At 37.7% G+C, this 17,671-nt stretch overlaps 1 protein-coding gene across 6 annotated transcripts in view; it reads left to right on the forward strand.

Moving 5' to 3' along the window:
- LOC125274658 (ephrin type-A receptor 10-like) overlaps positions 1–17,671 on the forward strand; it is a 129,510-nt gene that overhangs the window by 40,754 nt on the left and 71,085 nt on the right. The window contains exon 4 of one of the 6 annotated variants that reach the window (XM_048201041.1): positions 6,245–6,580. The exons of the other annotated variants lie outside the window; for them this stretch is intronic. Within the exon in view, the coding sequence (XP_048056998.1) occupies positions 6,245–6,255 (11 nt within the window). The 3' untranslated portion in view covers positions 6,256–6,580. Of the gene's footprint in view, positions 1–6,244; positions 6,581–17,671 lie in introns of those variants that run through there. 6 annotated transcript variants of the gene reach the window in all.

Raw genomic sequence — 17,671 nt, forward strand, 5'->3', positions numbered from 1 at the left:
CCTTCAACCTCCACTGCCTATCTAGTCCTCTCTCTTTCACACAATCGCTCACCGAGGGGGAAAAAAACATCTCAACAGGTTAATTTTGCCACAGAGCTACAAAACTGTGACAGTAACCACAGTAGACTGTCATACATAAATTACACACATTATCTCTGCTCCAGAACACAGTGAGCGTCCTCGCTGCCTACTGTCTACACAGGCAGGTGTCTTCTTAGGCAGCGTCCCAACTGTCATGACACTTCACAAGTCACTGATTTGGAGCGCTCTACATAGACGGCACACAAATAGCGCTCCTTGATTTCAGTAGTTTCGATTTTTAGCATGCTGTTACTCAAAAATTAAAATTGCCATCAGTTACTCTCACTCATATCAATGCAAATACATTTCAGTAATATTCAAAACACAAGTGAAGATATTTCTGTCCCTTCACTGAAAGTTCAAGCAGCCCAAACATTGAAGACACTATAAACGTGATCCGTATGAACTGAGCGATTCACTCATTCACTGTATGTGATGAACAGATGTAATGTTATTGATGTATAAACACGCATGCATCGGATATGGTAAACGGTAATTGCTTGATGTGCAAGAATAAACGTTAATCTTATTCACTTATCTTTTACTAAATAAGACAAATTCCTCAAACTCTGATTCTGAATGAAAGAGTTCTCTCGTTTCATCTGCCATCTGGATTTGTTTTCACGTTCGTTGCAGTGCATTCTGGGATTGTGATGCCCTCAGATGCTCCCTCTGTAGGCAGCTCACTAGCTTTGGAACGCTGCACCGAACAGGATTAGCATTAGCAGCATCTGCCCACCTATTTCATAAGGTGAGTGAGTTTGTGTGAGGTGACAGTGTGTTCTCAGATTCCCTCAGTCAATGAAGATCTTCATGCTCCTCCTGAAACTCCTCGTCAGCTGTTTTTGAGTGTTCCAAGACCTTTTCCCACGGGAGCCACACCAGGTTCTTTCATGCGCACATCTTCCCTTAGTTGAGTTCGGTTAAGGTTTCCAGAAGTGCCAGCTGGAGTCTGAAACGGATCCCGTGTTTATCTGACGAGATGTGAAGCTGACTCGCCGCACTCCTGGTCTGATCCCGGAACATTTCTGTCCGACTCTTTGACCCGCGTGCTGCGGTCCGTGTGTCCTGAGGAACGGGTGAAACGCTGTTTGCAGGATCAGACCTGATAATCTCTTAGTTACAGTATTTATCAAAGCTGCTGGCTTTTAACCTGTGAACCTGGTGTGTGAGAATGTGAATCTGCGCTTCAGCCGGTGTGAGTGTTTTTTTGCATAATCCAAGTGCTTAAATCTAAGGATTTTGTCCTAATCTGCACCATCACTGATCTCAGTTTCCTGATGTTAACTCGTGTTAGTCTGGAGTCTTGATCTTGTGTATAACGTGGTCTTGTTCTCATCTTATGATCTTGTGCCGGACTCTTGTTTTTTAGGGAGATTAATGTTTGAATTGAAAAACTTAATGAAGCCCTCAATTCATTTTCATTTTTTTTATTTTAAAAATTAGCAACACATTTTTTTGTGTCTCAAAAATGCACAGATATTTTCGTTTTAAAATAAATGACAGCATATAATTTATTGTTTTTAATTTGCATTAATAACTGGAATGGTTACAGCTTTAAACACCTTTGCTGGATGTAGATGGCATTCGATATACAACATTACTGATTTATCATTTTCAACCCATTTTGTTACTCACGTTTCCAAGACTGTCACATCTTCAGCAGAACCCTGTTTACGTTAGCCAGCTAGATAATGTGATTGTGGTGACATTCATGATTTACATCATTTGCAAGGCAACGTTCAACAGAAAGCCAAATGTTTAAGTTTGCAAGGCATAAAAATGTGACTCTGCCCACACTCTCTTCTGATTGGCTGTGATTTTAGATTGATTTGGTTGCGAGTGCAGTGCTTTAGAGAGACTGCCCACACTCTCTTCTGATTGGCTGTGATTTTAGATTGATTTGGTTGCGAGTGCAGTGCTCCGCCCACACACTCTTCTGATTGGCTGTGATTTTAGATTGATTTGGTTGCGAGTGCAGTGCACCTTTAGAGAGACTCCGCCCACACACTCTTCTGATTGGCTGTGATTTTAGATTGATTTGCTCTTCTGTTGCGAGTGCAGTGCTAGAGAGACCGCCCACACACTCTTCTGATTGGCTGTGATTTTAGATTGATTTGGTTGCGAGTGCAGTGCGCCTTTAGAGAGACTCCGCCCACACTCTCTTCTGATTGGCTGTGATTTTAGATTGATTTGGTTGCGAGTGCAGTGCACCTTTAGAGAGACTCCGCCCACACTCTCTTCTGATTGGCTGTAATTTTAGATTGATTTGGTTGCAAATGCAGTGCACCTGCACCTTTAGAGAGACTCCGCCCACACTGTCTTCTGATTGGCTGTGAATTTTAGATTGATTTGGTTGCAAGTGCAGTGCTCCGCCCACACTCTCTTCTGATTGGCTGTGATTTTAGATTGATTTGGTTGCGAGTGCAGTGCGCCTTTAGAGAGACTCCGCCCACACTCTCTTCTGATTGGCTGTGATTTTTCGATTTGGTTGCGAGTGCAGTGATTTGGTTGGCTGTGAATTTAGATTGATTTGTTTGCAAGCGCAGTGCACCTTTAGAGAGACTCCGCCCACACTCTCTTCTGATTGGCTGTAATTTTAGATTGATTTGGTTGCAAATGCAGTGCACCTTATAGAGAGACTCCGCCCACACTGTTATCTGATTGGCTGTGAATTTTAGATTGATTTGGTTGCAAGTGCAGTGCACCTTTAGAGAGACTCCGCCCACACTCTCTTCTGATTGGCTGTGATTTTAGATTGATTTGGTTGCGAGTGCAGTGCGCACCTTTAGAGAGACTCCGCCCACACTCTCTTCTGATTGGCTGTGATTTTTAGATTGATTTGGTTGCGAGTGCAGTGCACCTTTAGAGAGACTCCGCCCACACTCTCTTCTGATTGGCTGTGATTTTAGATTGATTTGTTTGCAAGCGCAGTGCACCTTTAGAGAGACTCCGCCCACACGCTCTTCTGATTGGCTGTGATTTTAGATTGATTTGTTTGCGAGTGCAGCCTTTAGAGAGACTCCGCCCACACTCTCTTCTGATTGGCTGTGATTTTAGATTTGGTTGCGATTGCATTTGTTTGCGAGTGCACCTTTAGAGAGACTCCGCCACACACTATTCTGATTGCTTAGTGCAGTGCACCTTTAGAGAGACTCCGCCCACACTGTCTTCTGATTGGCTGTGAATTTAGATTGATTTGTTTGCAAGCGCAGTGCACCTTTAGAGAGACTCCGCCCACACTCTCTTCTGATTGGCTGTGATTTTAGATTTATTTGTTTGCAAGCGCAGTGCACCTTTAGAGAGACTCCGCCCACACGCTCTTCTGATTGGCTGTGATTTTAGATTTATTTGTTTGCAAGCGCAGTGCACCTTTAGAGAGACTCCACCCACACGCTCTTCTGATTGGCTGTTATTTTAGATTGATTTGTTTGCAAGTGCAGTGCACCTTTAGAGAGACTCCGCCCACACGCTCTTCTGATTGGCTGTGATTTTAGATTTATTTGTTTGCAAGCGCAGTGCACCTTTAGAGAGACTCCACCCACACGCTCTTCTGATTGGCTGTGATTTTAGAATTCATTTGTTTGCGAGTGCAGTGTGCTTACAGAAAGACTCCGCCCACACTGTCTTCTGATTGGCTGTGATTTTTAGATTGATTTGGTTGCGAGTGCAGTGCGCCTTTAGAGAGACTGCTCTTCTGTTGCTGTTATTTTAGATTGATTTGGTTGCGAGTGCAGTGCGCCTTTAGAGAGACTCCGCCCACACTCTCTTCTGATTGGCTGTAATTTTAGATTGATTTGTTTGCGAGTGCAGTGCTCCGCCCACACTCTATTCTGATTGGCTGTGATTTTTAGATTGATTTGGTTGCGAATGCAGTGCGCTTGCAGAGAGACTCCGCCCACACTCTCTTCTGATTGGCTGAGATTTTTAGATTGAGTTTGTCACATGTTGTAGTCACGTATTGTTTGGTGTGGACAGACAAACCACTCCTCACCGGAATCTGATGGCGTCGCGTCTGGTTAGGACAGTGTCAGGCTGTAATGGTGTGATCCAGCAGGTCTGGTTCTTCACTCCTGTCTCAGGTATCACACTGCAGTGTCGAGTGTGTTTACGGATCTGCCACCTGTGCCGGCGAGACTCTCCACTCTAGTCTTATCATCCCGGAGTGTCAGGATAGGTTTGTCTTGTTCTCAGTGCTGAGGGACTGCAGTCTGGCAGTTTTCCTGGCACTCGCTTGCCTTTGTATTTTGTAGTCGTTTGCTGCGAGTCAAACCCTCCCCCCTCCAAATGGAGCGGATGACATTTCCAACACCACCTGCGTCCCTCAAACGTATTTTTGGTACACACACACACACACACACACACACACACACACACACACACACACACACACACACACACACACACACACACACACACACACACACACCGTCTCATGTGAGCCCATATGTGCTCACACTTGCGTCTGCCCACTCACACATAATACCCAGAAGTAATGGCAGAAAAAGCGTGTAACAGTTGCTCTGTCTCTCTCTCTGTTTTCACTTGCTCTATCTTTTCATCGTAATTTGTCACTTTCTGTCTTCATTTCACACTTTGATGAGTATCTATCCATAAAGCTAGCTTCATATTTTGAATACTTTTTTTTTTTCATGTTTGTTTGATCATATTTGAGTTTAAACCGTGAAGTTATGATTGTTTTAAAGTAATAGACCGCCAAAGAAATGAAAATTCTGTCATTATTTGCTCAAACTCACCAGCTGTGTGACGATGCTTCAAAACTCTCCTTTTGTTTTCCTTAGAAAAATAACAGCATGAAGGTTTGAAACGATAAAAGGGTGAAAAAATGACTTTGTATTTGTGTTTATGTGTTTGGTCAAACTTTATATTAGGTGACTTTAACAGCTGTAATTACATGATAAAATCGTATGTGCAGAAAAAATGTAGTTAAAGAGTTTATTATTAAGTGGGACAATTTATTTTTTTACAAAAATAGTCTTCATATAAAGGGACAATATATTAATATTAAATAAATTTATAATAATAATAATAATAATAATAAAATAATAATATGATACACTTGTCTGTTGCCAATAATTCATTTTGCATATTTATATTTTTCTTTATTTGTATTCATTTTTTATTTTTTATTTGGTTTTCGAGGATTAGCATGTCATTCAACCTGTCTGTGCTGTCGGTTTTATTGTACTGATTATTTTGTGTCAAAGTAGCATTAGAAAAAAAATACTATTGACAAAAATTTCAATATTATCAAGGATGATAGCAAATATTCAGCTGCTCAATGTTTGTTATGGTTATAACCGTTTATATATTTCTTTCCCTAAAGCCTATACTAAATTAGTTTGACGTGACATTTGATATGCTCTAGTTTATGTAAATGAGCTCTGTTGTGATTGGCTACCGTCACAGTTGTTGCTCATCAGGGAGAGTCGAGCTGCTGAACGTTTTCAATGTCAAATATAAATAGAATATAATCAAAGTCATAACACTGAATGGACATAAACCATTGTGAGGTGTGAAGATTGGGTTATTAACATTTGAGCATAAGTGGTGTAAAATTTTGCATGTAAACACTTAATTTAATGGTCTGGATGGACTCGCGATCGAGCTGTGAATATATCTGTATAATTCTTTTATTCCAACAGAGCAAGAAAAAATTGTGTTTTTATGATAGATCCCTTTAATAGTGAACCAGATGGTGTGTTTTATAGTTTTGCACACAAACGTGATTTTGACGTTGTGTGTTCAAACGCACACACTGACACCTTCGCTCGTCCTCATGAAGCGTTATAGGACGGTAAAGATAATATCTTCTCAGACACGTGTTTTGATGTCCAGCATGAGCTGATTCAGATGGATGACTGCTTTCTCTGGGGACTAATGATCTTCGTGGCTCCTGCGGTGAGGGTAAATCTCTCCGGCTTTATGAGGGCCGCAATCAGCCCTCGGCCGGCTGTTAAAGTAACCAGGCTGAACACCTCTGTTCCGCTCTCGGCTCTTAAAGTTTAATTACACACAACTGATGGCTGGCTGGAGATCTGTGCTGTCCCCAGACTATACATGATCTCTCTTCAATTTTACACTTGACCTTAGATTTGGAATTCCTTTTGCTTTGACCGTGTCTTCTGTATTGCATTCATAGCCGAGAGCTGATCTCGTATCAGCCGTCTGACTGGATCACTCGTGCTCCGACTACAAAACCAGAGAGGTTAAAGCTGAGCGGGAGCGTCTCATGAATGACTGATAGAACCAGAGCTCAACATTGTGAAGAGGCTTCCTGAAGATCTTGAAAGAGTCATATTTCATGTTTTATGATTTGTTTTTGTTCTCATGAGACCCAGCACTTAGTGAATGTGTGTTGTGTATATACCTGTGTTACCTGTATTAGGGATGCACTGATCTGTATCGGCCTGATACTGCACTCGTATCATCATTAAAATCCTCGATTCCAGAAAGCTGTCTCTCAGACAGTGCGTGAACAGCCTATTAAATCAGGTTCTCTTTCGTGTCTTATTGCAGTTGAATGGACAAATTAACACAAAATTGTGTCAAAATGCCTGTATAGGCAAGTATGCTTGTGAAACATGGTTATGTCTTAAGTGAACGTAAACAGTTGAGAAAGAAAACGCATGTGTATCAGTATATTGGATCCGTGCATCAGCTCTTAAAGTGACAGCAGCCTAATAAACCTGTTGCTGTCAATGTTATTCAAACAACAACAGACACAGAGAAAATCCCTCACTGAGTCCTGCTGGAGCAGCTCTAAATATTCACTGTGCTTTTAAATTAAAGATGAAGAGCAATAATATGAACAGTGAAAGTAACAGTAGCTCCTGAAATACATTTTAACAGGCATAATAAGGCATGAGAATAACTGAAGGAAATATCTATTTGCTTAGCCAACTAATTTGATTCATTTTCTTTTGGTTTCTCTGCCCAATATTTTTTAAAAATGATTAAAAAAAAAACAATAAAATTTGACTTTTAAGAAAAACATGTACATATAATAATAGTAATAATAATATAATAAAATTTGAATATTTGAATATATAATTATGTGTGTGTGTGTGTGTGTGTGTGTGTGTGTGTGTGTGTGTGTGTGTATATATATGTGTATTATTATTAAAATAATTAAGTGAGGATAGCAAAATAAAGTAACCCTTGACATATTATACTCAAAAATTCTTCATACAGTGGACTACCAGTAAAACTGATAATTTGGGACCAAAAATTATTCAGATACTTTGACCTGACCATTTTGCTTAAGTGTTATCTGACATAATTAAGATATTTTTTTCTGACAGTTTAACTCTGAAATCTTGTCGTATTTTATCATTTTTTTTAAACTATAGTGAATAAACTGTAATAATGAATGAAATGTTCAAGGTGTCTGAATAAATTTTATATATATTATATATATTTATATATATATATATATATATATATATATATATATATATATATATATATATATATATATATATATATATATATATATATATATATATATATATATATATATATATATACTACCAGTCAAAAGTTTTTAATGTTTTTGAACAAAGTCTCTTATGCTCATTAAGGCTGCATTTATTTCATAATAAATACAGAAAAAACAATAATATTGTGAAATATTATTACAATTTAAAATTATGGTTTTCTATTTAATATACTTTAAAAAATAATTTATTCCTGTGATCAAAGCTGAATTTTCAGCATCATTACTCCAGTCTTCAGTGTCACATGATCCTTCAGAAATCATTCTAATATGATGATTTGATACTCAGTTATTATCAATGTTTGAAACTTTTGTGTGTGCTTAATATTATTTTTTTATTTTTTTATTTTTTGGGAAACTGTGATATTTTTTTCAGGATTCATTGATGAATAAAAGGTTAAAAAGAACAGCATTTATTCAAAATATAAATCTTTTCTAGGAATAAATTATATTTTAAAGTATATTAAAATAGAAAACCATAATTTTAAATTGTAATAATATTTCACAATATTATTGTTTTTTTTCTGTATTTATTATGAAATAAATGCATCCTTAAAGGTGCCATCGAACATTTTTTTACAAGATGTAATATAAGTCTAAGGTGTCCCCTGAATGTGTCTGTGAAGTTTCAGCTCAAAATACCCCATAGATTTTTTTTAATTAATTTTTTTAACTGCCTATTTTGGGGCATCATTAACTATGCACTGATTCAGGCTGCGGCCCCTTTAAATCTCTCGTTCCCCACCCCCCCGAGCTCTCGACTATAATACATTGCATTTACAAAGTTCACACAGCTAATATAACCCTCAAATGGATCTTTACAAGATGTTCGCCATGCATGCTGCACGCATGCATCGGTTCATGTGAGTATAGTATTTATTTGGATGTTTACATTTGATTCTGAATGAGTTTGATAGTGCTGCGTGGCTAAAGCTAACATTACACACTGTTGGAGAGATTTATAAAGAATGAAGTTGTGTTTATGAATTATACAGACTGCAAGTGTTTAATAATGAAAATAGTGACGGCTCTTGTCTCCGTGAATACAGTAATAAACGATGGTAACTTTAACCACATTTACCAGTACATTAGCAACATGCTAATGAAACATTTAGAAAGACAGTTTACAAATATCACTAAAAATATCATGATATCATGGATCATGTCAGTTATTATCGCTCCATCTGCCATTTTTCGCTGTTGTTCTTGCTTGCTTACCTAGTCTGATGATTCAGCTGTGCACAGATCCAGACGTTAATACTGGCTGCCCTTGTCTAATGCCTTGAACATGAGCTGGCATATGCAAATATTGGGGGCGTACATATTAATGATCCCGACTGTTACGTAACAGTCGGTGTTATGTTGAGATTCGCCTGTTCTTCGGAGGTCGTTTAAACAAATGAGATTTATATAAGAAGGAGGAAACAATGGAGTTTGAGACTCACTGTATGTCATTTCCATGTACTGAACTCTTGTTATTCAACTATGCCGAGGTAAATTCAATTTTTGATTCTAGGGCACCTTTAATGAGCAGAAGAGACTTCAAAAACATTTAAAATAGTAATGTTTCCAAACTTTTGGCTGGTAGTGTATGTGTGTATATGTATATGTGTGTATCTGTCTTCCGTTTGATTAAGTGCTTCCAATGTAGTGTTGTGTACTTTTTAAAAGTCTGATTCTGGATCAGTGGTAAAATACCACAGACACGGAGTACTAGGGGGAATGAATCCGGGGGGAATCGGACCGCAATGCTTCGCCCTGGGAAAAGAGACCGGAGTGCTGCTGGGAACACACTGGTGTGGAGCAGATGTCTGCAGCAGTGTACAGTATGTGTGAACGTGTGTTTTATACCAGTGAAGGACTGAGAGATGTCAGACTGCCTGTTTTATTTGTTGCCTTCAGTTTGACATAAACTCTTACTTGGATTTAAAATCCCACACGTATTTAAACGCTTCTCATAGTGTAATGTGTTGTGTCAGTGTGAAGGATTGCGCGGGTCGTGATGTGCCGGTGTTTGTTGTGTGTCGTGTGTGATAGGGCCCTCGAGGGCTCTGCGGATGCTCTGATAGGTCATCGGAGGCTTCCCTCCATAAACACCAGCATTAATAACAATCGGGGCCGAGCGCGTCGTTTATACGAGTGCAGAATTCAATTACGCTGCAGGGAGTGGCGAGAGCCGGAGTGACATCTCATTTGCAGTGAATCATGGGACTGAAGGGACCGGAGCCGTTCAGCCCCCGTCCTCTGTAACTTTCTGTTGGTTTGTGTTCCCGTTGTTCTCTCCATTATTCTTGTCCTCTCAGTCTGTTTGTTTAGTGGAAAATCTGTTGTTCTCACTGGTGTGTTTTTTCCAAAGTCTAGTGCCGGATTAAAGTCGAGTCTCCCTTGGGCTTTATGGCATTCGCTCCTGTTTGGCACACATTCTAACCAGATTTCCATTTGATGTTCTTATTATAGCAACAACCCGGCACATTTTCTTTCTTCATTCTGCATGAATAACTGTGAGCTGATATTAAAACTATGGCTGATAAGCAAATATTTGGTTAATGTTATGGCAGATTTTAAAATTCTGTTCTATTTATATCCACTCTAAAAAATACTGGGTTGAAAACAACCCAAGTTGGGTTAAATATGGACAAACCCAGCAATTGGGTTGTTTTTACCCAGCGGTTGGGTTAAATGTTTGACCCAACCTGCTGGGTAGTTTTTATTTAACTCAACTATTGTTTAAAAATTAGTTGCTTGCTTAAAATGAACCAAAAATAGGTTTAATAATATGTTTAATACATGAACATTTATTAACAAGTGTAATACGTGATAATTAAATAATAAACATTTATTAAATTGCTTGTTCACCTTTTGATTATCAATGTTGCATCTAGTAATTATGTGTCTGATTTTTAGTTTCCAATCTATTTTGGGTTCATTTTAAGCCAGCCATATAGTCATTTTTAATCAATAGTTGAGTTAAATAAAACTACCCAGCAGGTTGGGTCAAACATTTAACCCAACCGCTGGGTTTGTCCATATTTTAACCCAACTTGGGTTGTTTTCAACCCAGTATTTTTTAGAGTGTATAAATAAATTAAAAATACAAAATTTCAATTGCTTTTTCATTTAATTTTTCCTTTAATAAAATTAATTTGACATAATATTGTAATGTACCGTATGAAAAATAGATATAGAATTTGAGATTAATTATAGATTACATTTAAAAAAAAATTTTTTTTTTGTTTCTTTATTTTAGGTATAATGTCTAACTTTAAGTTAGAATTAAGCAAAGGTAATGTAAATGTAAAACCTTTATATATTTAATTCATTTATAGTGTATACATACAATTATAATAATAAATATTAATATTCAACATTAATATGTATTATAAATTGTATAAATAAACTATAAATAAATAAATAAATAAACCTACTATATACTATACTATACTATACTATACCTACTATGTATTATCAATTACGCTTTTCTCTCTTTTTCCTGCCTTTCTGCCCTTCCGATCTCCTCTCTCATTTCCTCCGTATCATCCGTGCGTTTCCCTCTGACAGACTCTGAAGGTTTTTCATGGCTGTTTAAAAATGCAGCGAGTTCATCCGGGCCGCCAGAGAGGATGCAGATGAGGCAGCAATTAAAGTTTTAACGAGGGCTGTGTCTGTTCCTCTGATTAGCATGTCCCACCCCACCCACCGTAGCCTAGCACTGCCCATGCAATATTCATACTGCTATTACAGCCCAAACTCATTTTCATAAGCAGTTCCTCTGGCTGATGGCTGTGCACATATGCAGAGCATGTTGGAGCGTCGCGGCTTTAAAGATAAATACAGTATGTTGGGGTTTACTGTGTAGAGCACAGGTTTTGGCATTTAAGAGATGAACCGGGAGAAGGTTTCGCCAAAGGCGAAGCAGACTTCCCATCATCCTCTGCTGCCGCTGAAACGCAGCGGTACGATTCTGTGAACTTCAGCCGGTAACGATCATTTTGCGCTGATCTGGTTCCACTCTGGCCCACCCAGCAATAATCCCATTTGTATCGTACCACACTCGGATAAATGGCACTCTAAGAACCTCCATCCCATCGGCCAGTTTACGTTCCCATAAAGCCTCTCGTTCGGTGAGAGGGACGGACTTCAGAGGCAGGGGAATGAATTTAACGTGACACCTAGGAGGCGAGGAATAAATTCAGTGTGACACCACCGATAAGGGTCAGAAAGGGGAACGCGGTTAATCGCGCCCACACTGGAATGCATTACTGCGGAAGCGACCGCCACGCTGGCTCCGTGACCTTCAGGTGGATCATTTGCATGTTATCGGGAGGAAAAGGTGTGCGTGTGTTTGTCTGGAGTTGAGATGTCTCTGAACCCCCCAAACATCACCATCTCATTTCCCATTCCTGGATAGATGCTGTATGCAGATTAGCCCAGTAATGCGGTTATCTCACACACACACGTGCTCAAAGACACACAGACTCGCACGCGCTCCGTCTTTGTTGTCTCTTTGAATACCAGAGTCTGGTTTGGAATGAGTTTTGGAATGAGCCGATCCCTATTGAGAAGGTGGTTTTTATGTGATTTCGCCCTTTTCTCTGTTCCTCACAAACACACTTTAAACTCCTGCTGGGAATGTGATGCTCCTCCATCCAGTCTTCCGCTAATACGATTGATGTAAACTAAAGAAGGCGCTGGCTTATTATCGCTGGAGCAATGTGACGGGAACAATGGAAATTAATACCAATGTATGATGTATTTGCATACAATTTTGGAGAAAAATCCTACAATTGAAAAAATTCATGTCTTTTAAATTATAAGACAACCACAAAATATGAGGGCATTTTATAAAATGTGATTTTTAAAGACCTAGAAAAAATCTGGAATTTAATTAAAATATTAAGTAATTTTAAATATTGCGTAGGGAACAGGGTTAGGCGATATTATCACGAAATGTGTTTTTCCATATCATTTGATTGCAGTATTTACCACAATATTCATTTCATATAATTAATACATGTTTGTTGGAACTTAAGATTGAATTTAAACATAAATTTATGTACAAATTAACTCCACAGGGAAAGCTAGCTTTTAATTTATTTTTATAATTATTATATTTTTATTTTGTTTATTTTTTCCCAAATTTTGTTTACATTTTTTTTCTGAATTTAATACGTCATTAAAATGGTGTCTTTAAAATTTACTTTTAAAATATCATCAAATGAATTTACAACAAAATATTGTTGTTGTTTTTTTTGGTCAAAACTTGTATACTGTATGGATTAAAAAAATACATTTATATTTAAATAATTTGTAATTATTATAATTTTGAGAAGTACATTTCACTATACAATAGTAAGATGAGGCGAGATTTTTACAGTGTTTATTTTTTTTTAAAGAAATTCTCCGTGATGAAATACATGACTAGAAAAATATTCTATTTTTTTGAAATATTTTAATTAATCATCTTGTAATTAATGTCATTTCAGTTCTTACTTTCTGAGTATGAATTATCATATGCAGTAAAACACAATAATACTCGAGCACTGTAAAAGGTTTTCCACAAACTCAACTGACTGACTCCTGGATGATTTCAGTCTCTTCAGATCTTACTGTACATGATTTATGAGCTTCTACAACCTTTGACCTCCTAACTGAACTCCTTTCCACAAACTGATCATAGAAATAAAACAGTATTAATAAAAATGAACAAGTTTTATTAAGTGCACACACTCTCAATATTCAAAGTGCAAATAGAGATCCAATTTTTCTTCCAGCATGATACGGAGCTGGTTACAACTGCACAGCCCAGCCTGAGATAACGTTCATATTGAGAGATATCTGCATGCATCAGAGAGCCGCTTTCAAAATGCTGGGTATTGAAATCACGTTTGAATCCGTGTTCGCGTTTTGCTTTCGCAATCGCATGTACTCTGGGAGCTGTGGTGCATGATCAGTGAACTCTGATTCCTGCTGCATACATACGACTCGCGTTGGATGAGCTGGATGGGATTGAAGCCACAGTTATCCAACTGAATTAAATGATTTTTATTTCTATAAAAAGCAAAACAACAGTGAAGGTGTAATGTAAACCTAGCGGTGGCATATTCTATCCTAATTTCACCCTCACGCTCAGTCATGGCAATATCGTGAGACAGCTTTTCACCTCGTGAAATCTAATCTCGTCACACCAGTAAACATCAGCATCAGCTCTCTTCTCTCAGTGTCTGAAACGCTTCCATCAAGGATTCGGTCTCTCTAAACCCCGCCTCTCTGAGAGCTGCTCTGCTCTGATTGGTCAGACGGCCCAGTCTGTTGTGATTGGTCAGAAACCAAACGCTCATTATCATATCTGAATCTCAGCTCTTGATTCACAGCGATACGAACAGTGTCGGTTTTACCGTATCAATCTGAGCAGAAATCAGCGTCTTCTCGACATGAACAACACAAACTAAACTCTTCCAGTCTCAGATACAACTACAGTGATTGAGGGCGGGGCAAAGAGACGCTGTTTGGGCAGCCAATGGGCATTACTGAATTATTGACGACTCGTTTCAGTTCAGAATCGATTCTTTCTTTTGGGAGACAAAAACTCCATTTATCTGCACTTTGAACTTTGCAGACCTTTTACATTCACAGTCTTTCACAGGCTTTATTACACACTGTATGAAAGGTCATATCCCAGAGAGCAGTCATGAGGACAGAACTGGGTCCTGATGCAGTAACGGAACAGTTAAACTTTTAAAAGCATGTCTCGTCTCCAGTGATGCGAAGCAGATGGACTCTCTTTGTTTCACGACATTTGTGTTTCCTGTCCTGGTGTGATGGGACGACTCCCTGCTTGAGCTGTGTGTGTGTGTGTGTGTGTGTGTGTGTGTGTGTGGTACATCCATTATCCAGGGTACGTGTGTATGTTGGGTCGATAGGGAGAGCAGCGGGATATGCACCGCTCTGGAGATGGATTGATCTTTTGTGTGTGTGTGTGTGTGTGAATGCTCTCATTGCCATCTCAAATGCCAATTATACTGACGCCTCTGTCTGGTGTGACCTCACCCATGTTGGCACAATATGTATTCCCAGAGTGGACACTCCACAGGTGGACGTTCCCAGAGGATTTGCCCAGGATTCAGCTCTCATCCCCCTCTCGCTCTCTCTCTGTGAGTTTAACTTTTGTTGTTCCTGAGCAGGAAAAAGTTGAGCTAATGGCGCCGTTTAGAGAGTCCAGACAGACGGGAGGGAAGATCGATAGAGAGAGAGAGAGAGAGAGAGAGCGGAGGCTCTTGCAGTTTTCCTCCGGAGTCATGATGACGGGAGGGATGCTGTTTACTTCTGCCGTTCCCGTCTTATTCTTTCTCCGTATCAAAGTTTGATTTTCACTCTTTCTTCTTTCTCTACCCCTCTGTCTCTCTTACTGCAGGTCTGATCATTGTGTGTTCAACATTTTTTTGGGTTTCAAAACCGTCTACATAGTCAACGTCAGTGTTTAGGTTAAGGTTGAATGGATAGAATTGGTTAGTTTTTGCTAACAGAGTGAAGCTGTTTTCGCCGTCTCTCTCTGACAAACGACAGACCAGAGAAGAGTGCGGGAGCTGCATGGATTTTAGTTTTAGGAGTGTTGAAATATTTTGTGACCACCATCCCAGATGTGATGTGTTGAACTGTGAGCACGAGCTGAGAATGACCAATATTTTTGTGCCAAAAATTATTCATTAAACAAACACTAAATTGGTGGTTATGAATAATTATCATTATTGTAAAAATTAATATATAATATATATTGTAAATGGAGATATATATATATATATATATATATATATAACATAATATTTTAATAATATATACTTCTTATTATTAAAATTAAAATAATAAAAATGATTACAATTATTTTTAGTATTTAATGAATACAGTATATGGTCAGCACATAATAATTCAATTCTAGAGTACACACAAGTATTGTATTAAATTCACCCATTTTAATTAGAACTTTTTTTATTTTCTTCACGGTATTGTATGAATTTATAATTACACATTGATTTTTTTATTTTGTTTTATATTTTATTTTATTTTTTTATTTTATTTTATATTTTATTTTTTTATTTTATTTTATATTTTATTTTATATTTTTTTATTTTATTTTATTTTATTTTATTTTATTTATTTTATTTTATTTTATTTTTTTATTTTATATTTTTTATTTTATTTTATATTTTATTTTATATTTCTATTTTATTTTTATTATTTTATATTTTATTTTATATTTTATTTTATATTTTTTATTTTATTTTATTTATTTTATTTTATTTTTTTATTTTATATTTTTATTTTATTTTATTTTATATTTTATTTTATATTTTCTATTTTAGTTTAGTTTAGTTTAGTTTAGTTTAGTTTAGTTTAGTTTAGTTTAGTTTAGTTTAGTTTAGTTTAGTTTAGTTTATTTTTTAGTTTTTTATTTTATTTTATTTTATTTTATTTTAGTTTAGTTTAGTTTAGTTTAGTTTAGTTTAGTTTGTCCCTATGCAGCCTTTATGTTGTCTAGACAGTCAGCTCGGTGGGTTTTGAAACGGAGCCTGCTCACATGATCACATACATGTTCCGGTCCATTTCTCACACTGTTTCTATCCTTTAGCTTGATTATTTATTTGTTTTCCCATGATTACCCTCTCCCTCTTGGATCGTTGAGCCGTGGAGATGTGGACATATGGGAACAGCGAATCTTACTGTAAACCATCATTAATTCATGACTTGCCCTTTTCTTGAGTGTGTGTGTGTGTGATGTTTAATGCATACTGTATTGTTGTATGAGCCTGTGAAAGCCACATTAGGTCTGGATGGAGGGTTTTCTAAAGGACGTCTTAAAAGCTGAAATCATATTCCCTCAGAAAAAGGGAAATGTGGCTTTTCTCTGACGAGACACAGTCGCCTCGAGCCATGTTAAGACACACACTTACAGTACACACTGATTCTGCATGACTTTTCATTTATGAAGTGTTCAAGCATGGAAAGCACTCTGTGAATTTCTTGTCGGTCCGTGTTTAGCATGAAAAGGACACATGTGGACTGAGACTCGGCGTTTAACATCCTTCCAAAGGGCTCAGTGACTGAAACAGCTGAAGGCTGACGGCTACTGTACGAATATCTGATATAGTGCAGATGAGACGGCTTTCGTTATTGCTTATCTTCCTCTAGTAGGTCTTTTAAGTTTTACACGGCAAACAAAAACACTTAACATGATGATTGGCCTCAAACCACCCCTGATGTAGAACGAGTTTTCGGGCGACGGCACAAAGGCTTCGGTAAAAGGAAGTCAAGTGCTGGTTCATGTTGCACACTCTTGCTTCAGTATGGAATTCATGCGCAGTATGTAAATTAATCATTAAATCAGACTTTTGTTGGGCTACGTGCCGTATTTAATGTGACTCAAACGAAAACGAGGCTCTTAGGGATGACATATCTGCATATGTTTTTGTATTCATGGCAGTGATGTCATAAACGGGCCTGACCTGCAACTATATTGTGCGTAAAATACCATACTCAAGTATTCACATACCTGTGCTTTAAGCTTGTACAGCAAAAGCCATACAAATAATCATTATAAAGTGATTTATTTTATTTAATTTATTTATTTTTTTCTCCAAAAATGACAAAACACACTTTAAAAGCACCACAGATTCCCCTGGAAAAATTGGTCTGGAACATGAGTGTGTTTAAATAATGACATGAAGTTTTATTTTTGCATGAACTATTTCTTTAAAGTGATTTAATCATAGAAAAAAGTCCCAGTAGTTCGTCAGGGTCGGTAGTGTTGCAATGATAAACACACTCACTGAATACATTTCCAAGGCGTTGTTTCATCTGAACCTGTTGCGTTTCTCTGCTGGACTCGAGAGGGCTGGTTCTGGATCAGTGCACAGACACATAATGACACTGGAAAAGCTGATCCGGGATCAGAAGCAGCATATATATTTCTCTCAGCAGGTTTTATGTGGTTGATAATGTGTATTGATTTTCAGATGGACAGTAAAGCTCCCCGGTGGAGCACGGCAGATACATAATGACCTGTTGTTAAAGGTAAAT

The sequence above is a fragment of the Megalobrama amblycephala genome, linkage group LG9 (genome assembly GCF_018812025.1).
Source record: "Megalobrama amblycephala isolate DHTTF-2021 linkage group LG9, ASM1881202v1, whole genome shotgun sequence".
Classification (NCBI taxonomy): Eukaryota; Metazoa; Chordata; class Actinopteri; order Cypriniformes; family Xenocyprididae; genus Megalobrama; species Megalobrama amblycephala.